This window comes from Elephantulus edwardii, unplaced genomic scaffold, assembly GCF_000299155.1.
Source record: "Elephantulus edwardii isolate Elephantulus edwardi_28Jun2011 unplaced genomic scaffold, EleEdw1.0 scaffold00130, whole genome shotgun sequence".
Taxonomy (NCBI): Eukaryota; Metazoa; Chordata; class Mammalia; order Macroscelidea; family Macroscelididae; genus Elephantulus; species Elephantulus edwardii.
The window spans coordinates 3,779,061-3,785,831 of record NW_006399880.1 but is presented as its reverse complement, the minus strand read 5'-3'; the positions used below and the strand labels follow the sequence as shown (position 1 = coordinate 3,785,831).

The 6,771-nt window shown below is 39.9% G+C and overlaps 1 protein-coding gene across 2 annotated transcripts in view; it reads right to left on the bottom strand.

Moving 5' to 3' along the window:
* The window catches only part of PDE6A (phosphodiesterase 6A, cGMP-specific, rod, alpha), a 121,973-nt gene that overhangs the window by 75,617 nt on the left and 39,585 nt on the right, over window positions 1–6,771 (bottom strand). For both annotated transcript variants that reach the window (XM_006893703.1, XM_006893704.1), the window contains one exon: window positions 6,284–6,358. In XM_006893703.1, the coding sequence (XP_006893765.1) occupies window positions 6,284–6,358 (75 nt within the window). The remainder of the gene's footprint in view (window positions 1–6,283; window positions 6,359–6,771) is intronic.

Here is a 6,771-nt window from a genome sequence, read left to right as displayed (position 1 = left end):
AATAGACATGGTCTAAAAGAGTCTAATGATTATAAAAATTTCTAAACACTGACTCTCAATTTCTGTTTGTCTATCATCCTAGTCTGGAAACAAATTGCATCCAGAATGGTTCAAGCCCAGAGGCCATGTTTGAAGTAGTCTTGCTCAAGGCTAGCGTGATCTAGGCTGATGGTTAGATGGTCAACACAGTTCTAAGTTACTAGTCTTAAGTGACAGAGAAGAAAGAGCACCGAGCTAAGAATCAAGGGCCTAGGTTCTGCCTCTGGTTTACTATCTCACTATGACGAGTCCTTTTCTTTCTCTGGGACTGAATTCTTCCATTTTCTTTTCTTTTCTTTTTTTTTTTAATTCTTCCATTTTCAAATGGTTGCTAACCTGCCATCGTACATGCATTCAGTGTCTCTAGAAACATCAAGGGATTTCCCCCCGAGTGTTGGTGAGAAAGAACTATCTGCAATTATTCAATTGCATACCAAGGAGCAAAGTAACTGAACAGATCTACTTTTAGAGAAGGGAGCTCTGGTGATCTAGTGGTGAGGAGTTGCAATGCCAACCCAGAGGCACATGGTTTGAATCCACCAGTCTGCTTTGCCAAAGAAAGGTGGTCAATTTACAGCCTCTGAAAACTTGCTTGAATAGGAGCACTCTGGATGTACTTTCTCTATAAAACATCTGTTTGTTCTTTTGGCAGTCCACGGAATATTCAGCACGCTTCTCCAATGTCACAGTTTCAAAGACATCAATTCTTTTTCTATCATCTTTAGTCATTGTCCAGCTCTCTGATACATATTGCATTGAAACAGATGAGGGAGAAAACTGTTTAAAAGGGGTAAGTGATTGGGTATTTTTGTCATGACAGGAGTCCAGAGCGAAGGCTACATAATGGAGTGGACCTGGGGGAGGGATTGTAAAACAATGAAAGGGTTTTTCTTTTACTTTTCCAAGAGAGTAGTGTGCTAGGGGGGAGGGTTGGGAGGGGAGAAAAAGGCAACAATGAATGAATAGAAATCCAAAGTCTCTGTAAATTTTCATTGAAATTAATAATTTATTTTTAAAAAAAGAAAAGAAAGAGACAAAAGATCACAGCCTGAATCAGGCACACCTTAATCCTCAAATTGACATCATTGCTCTTCAATACTTTGGAGACATCTATGACTACAGACTTTCCCAGTACAATATATCTCCTGATCTCCTGACTGCTGGTACCAAATGATTATGGGTCCAAGTAAGATGAAGTCATTGACAGTCAATCTTTCCTCGATCTATCATACTATTGTGTTTTGGTCCAAGGGTGGAGATTTTTGCTTTCTTGATGAAATTTTCTTTCATTAATAAGTCTCAAAATATCAGAAACACATTTATTTACCTGAGTTTTGTTAATTATACAAAAGTCATAATGTATTGACAAATTGTAGTTAGCTGAGGAAAAAAGAGCTACCCTGATGCAAACCCTCTTTTCTCCTCACTACCTTTGTTGTCTTTCTCCTCCCCTATTTGCCCCTGGCCAAGGCAGTACTATGGACTCTGGGATCTAAGGAAATAAGGAAGGGAAAACACCTGAAGCCCATAAAAGTCCTCCCAGCTGTGATCCTAAGATTGTGGTCACATATTAACAATGGCTCTCAGTGAAAAAACCGTCCACATCCCTTGACCCAGTAGTCACAGATCTTCCAGATAAACTCCCAAATGAAGATAGAAGCACTGTTTTCCTCAACCAGAAGCCTCAGCCATTCTCCTTTTATAATCTGAGACAACCTACTATTAAGAGAAGGCTTAAACAAATTAAGCCCCTATGTACTTTTCTTTTTGCTTGCCAGGAATGTGCTGATAAATTGTCAAGGATGTGATGGTAAAATATATGTGCATACACTTGTCCATACACATACATATACATGGGTACAGGACTTGATGTTAGAAAATTGACAGACAGCAACTTATATTTGTCACGCATAAACCTCTCATTTCTTGTAGAATCACGGGAAGGCGTGCAAGAAAGACCTTACAACATTCATTTAATCTCAGAGAATTAGAATTAACAATTACAATTACAAAGTTCAGTGGCTAGAGTCCGACTGTTTAAACTTTAGGCTTTTGCCGTTAATGAGAGCTTTCAGGAGATAGGCTTCACCCTGGCTTGAACATAGTGGAGGTGCAAGGTCAACAACTGCAGACAGATTTCAACTCCACTTCCGTCATCTCTCAGTGAGAGAGCAGGATCTTGGGCTTTCTGTGTGAATTTGTCGACTTGGCTGACAAAGGCAGTGTGACAAAGACTAGTACGTTATGTTTTTTTCTCCACTGAATGGTGTTTCTTTTCTTCAGGATCAGAGATTATTGAGGAATTGATCATGTCTATACTATCTTGCTGGAAGCAGGAGTGGCATCCACTTCCTAAACAATATGCCTCCGGAAACTCTATGAACTTTGATAAATGTCGAGAGCTGTAGAGGGGCTTCAGGCCTTTTGTTCATGGGGTCACTATGAGTCATGCTCAACTTGACAGCAATCAACAACAACAACATATCTTGTGTCACAGAATAGGGGGTCAAAGTGATCTTAAACTTTATGTTCTTTACATACATCACATGCTTCTGTGACTAAGTTAAAAAGATTTCTAAATAACTTTCTAATGACTTACCTGTTTCTAATAACTCATGCTTAATGTTAGCTTCATAAAGCTAGATGTACTTTTAAGCTCATTATTATGAATGCTGACACACAGGACTTTTGACAGTGTCACAGTGCTTGTAACTGACAGGATTTGAGATCATTACAGAAACATGAAACATATATATATACACACACACACACACACACACACACACACACATAGATACACTTGTGCCCAGACAGATATACATGACAAATTTTGTTAAAAATCTTTTAAAACAGTGTTATTGAACCCGATAGGCAGTTCTAAGGGTAAAGACAGCTACCTTATCTGCAGGGACTTTGGTAGAGAGAAATTTCCTCCTGGAGGGGGCAGGAGGCAGCACTCTGCAGAGTTGGCAGCACAACTCCTTACCAAAAAGCCCCAGAGCTCCCAATATAGCATGTTTTGAAGAGTCAATCATATAATTGAACTTCTGTAAATGAGTATCTGGGAATGTTAATTATCAGCAAATAATGTGCTGCAACATAGTATGAAGTACATGTTACTAATCATAAGACATACAAATAAAATCCTAAATCAGATGGTGGTAAGTGCTGCTTGTCACAACTGGAAATACTTTGCCATTAATTGACAACTGGCCCTAGAGACATTTTTGCCAATATTAGAGGGATCTTGGCAGAAAGCAAAGAGCACTGGAGGAATGTCTATCTGTGTTTCATTAACTATGCAAAGACATTTGACTGTGTGGATCATACAAATTATGGCTAACCTTAAAGAAAACGGGAATCCCAGAAACTTGATTGTGCTTATGCAAAACCTATACTTGGACCAGGAGGCAGTCCTCAGAACAGAGCAGGGAAACACTACCTGGTTTGAAATCAGAAAAGGAGTACAACAAGGATGCATCCTGTCTCCATAAGTTTTTAATCAATATGCAGGACAGATCATTAGGGAAGCAAGGGCTTTATGAGGAGGTATGTGGTGTCAGGATTGGAAGAAGACTCATCAACCATCTACATTACGCAGATGACACTACCTTCCTTGCTGAAACTGAAGAGGGCCTGAAGCACTTGCTGCAGAAGTTCAAGAACTGTAGGCTTCAATATGGATTGAAACTCAACATCAAGAAAACAAAGATTCTCACCACTGAGCCAATTGGCAGCACCATGATAGATGAAGAAGAGATTGAGGTTGTTAACAATAACAGCTTACTTGGCTTTGCACCAGCAGCCAGGAAATCAAAAGCGCATTGTATTAGTGAAATGTGCTGTCAGGGACCTCTCCAGAGTAAGGGAAAGTAACGCTGTCAGTCTAGAGATTAAGGTGCGCCTGATCTTTGCAGGCCATGGTCTCTGCAGTTATTTGCTATACATCAGGAGAGCTGGATAATGACTAATGATGACAGAAGAAGAATCAATGTCTTCAAATTGTGGTTCTGAAGAAGAGTCTTGAACATACATACCATGGACCATCAAGAAAACAAACAGGTCTGTCATGGAGAGGGTGAAACCAACTTTCCCCTTTGGAGGCTAAGATTTTGAAGCGCCATCTCACATACTTTGGGCACGTGGCCAGGAGGGACTGGTCCTTGGAGAAGGACATCATGCTTGGGAGAGTGGAGGGAGAGCACAGGAGAAGTAACCCCGAATGAGATGGATTGACACAGTAACTGGGGCAATGGGGTTTGGAATTAGTGAGACTGGCTCAGGATTGGGAAGGGTTCAGAGCTGTTGTACATAGGGTTGTTATGGGTCCAGGCAACTGAATGGCACATAACAACAGAAATAACTCATATTAGTCACCAGTTCAAATTAAAAACAAGGTACGATTTTAAAAATCTGTGCAACTTTTGAGGTGGCAGAGTTAGATGTGCAGAGGGAGGGGATGATGGAATCAGGAGAGATCTAGTGGGGACATGAAAAGGCAGGGTAATCGTGGGCATGGATCAATGGAGATTAATTTTATAAAACACAACATATGGGAATGATCGTATGAAACACAATGTGAATGGAAAAGTACGTTAACACAATGTATACAAACGAAGCACTATGTGTACAAATTTTGTAAGAAAACCAGTATAAAATAAAAATTATTTTTTAAAAATCATCTATGATGTCAGGTAAGTATACCTGTTTGCTAGAATTTGCCTTCCAGCTACAAATTTGCATGTGCCAGATTATTTTACGCCTCTTTCCAAGCTTTGCTGTCTATGATTCTAAACTCCTGAAGAGAAGGTGGCTTGAGGACATTGTATTGAGTAAAATATCTCAGTCACAAATCAATAAATACTACATAACACTGTTGTTATAAAATAAGACAGATATGGGGGACTGGAGAGGAAAGCAGTGGCTAGATGATAAACACTGCATTAGAACAGATGAGGGGAAGAACTGTTTAAAAGGAATATGTGTTACTCATAGCTGACCCTCTAGGGGATTTTTAGCTACTGTAAATCCCATGGAAGGATATTGTTTCTCTTTCTCCAGTGAAGCATCTAGTGGATTCAAACTGCATGCCTTTGGCTTGGCAGCATAACTCCCTGACACTAGGCCACCTGAGTTCCCTGCTGTTAATTGGGCACTCACTATATCCAAGGTAGAACTCATGGCTATGCACCTTTCATGTATTATCTTATACAGTCCTAGAACAAATACATAAGGCCCCAAATTACCAAACTCATTTCACAGGAAATGAAATTGAGAAGCCAAAAACTATCCTGACTTGTCCAAGGTTGCAAAGCTAATAAGCTGCGGAATCAAACCCAAGTATGCAGCACCAAGGCTAGTGCACTTCAGCACTGCTGTTCTAGGCAGCATTTAGAAGGTTGTGACTTATCACGACCCTACATCCTACTGAAGGAAGCATCACCTAGCCCTGCAGTTCACCATCCTCACAACAGATGCACAAGTGTTGCAACCAATGAGTCACTCCATCTCACTGACGGACTTCCTCTTTTTTTCACTGAGACTCTACCAAGCATGATGTCCTTCTCCAGGGACCATCCCTTCCTGATAACCTATCCAAGTCTCACCATCTGTGCTATTAATACTTATTCTGATTGTATTTCTTCTAAGACAGATCTATTGTTTTGGCAGTCCATGGTATAGTCAATATTTTTCATCAACATCTCAATGTAAAGGTAATAATTCTTCTTCAGTTTACCTTATTCATTGTCTGTCACATACATGTGAAACAACTGAAAAAACAATAATCAAGAACAAATAAAAAGGAATATATGATTATGCATTATATGTATGAAAACATTCGGGAACAAGGGGTGTTTTGGGGGTGGGTTAAGAGAGGGGGAAGGAAGAGGAGGAGAAAATGTGCAACAATGAATAAATAAAAGAGAGGGGGGGAAACCTCCTGAGGAATGAACTCTCTCAAGCTCATTTTTCTTGGAACAAAGTTCTCTTCCTGCTTGCTTTACCTGACACCAGGTCATGCTGAAAATACAGCAAAATATTAAAAACACTCTGCTAATTAAAGAGCTTGGCAAATATGAGCAGTTACCATTTTCAAGGGAGACTACCCACCTGAAGCTTCTCTGATATATCATTACGATAAAGATGTATGATTTTAAAGACTCCCTCAGCAAGGTCCATGGTATCTTGCATTTATATTTCATTAAACATCCAATTACACTGAAAATCATAGGGAGAGACTTACCCTTCCATCCGGAGTCTTCGGACCAGTGTAAGGTGGAGCCTCACCCATCAAAACAGGCCACACATCAAAGAATTCCTAGGAATTGAGAGAAATAATAAGTATATATTTTGAAAATAGATCAAGAAAAAGAGACTAAGAAGTCTCTCAACATAGGACTCACTTTTTAAATCATCTGTCACTGAAATCCAAAAAGTGGAAGAACTCTCTGAAACCTAACCTTGGAAGGACTACAAGGCTCCTGAGAGCTACAAGGTGTTAATCTCACCAGCCCTTAGCAACACTGAGGAGCCCGGTCTGTGTAGTCCTCAGCCAAGAACATGGGAGCTGGGCTGGAGCACCCTCAGTACTTTGGGACTGGCAAAGGACCAGAAATCCTTTTTCTTTTTCTTTTTTTTTTTTAAATTTAGGTTGTTTATTTTTCATTTCAATGAACATCTACAGAGATTTTGGGATTCCATTCATTCATTCATTGTTGCACCCTTCTCCCC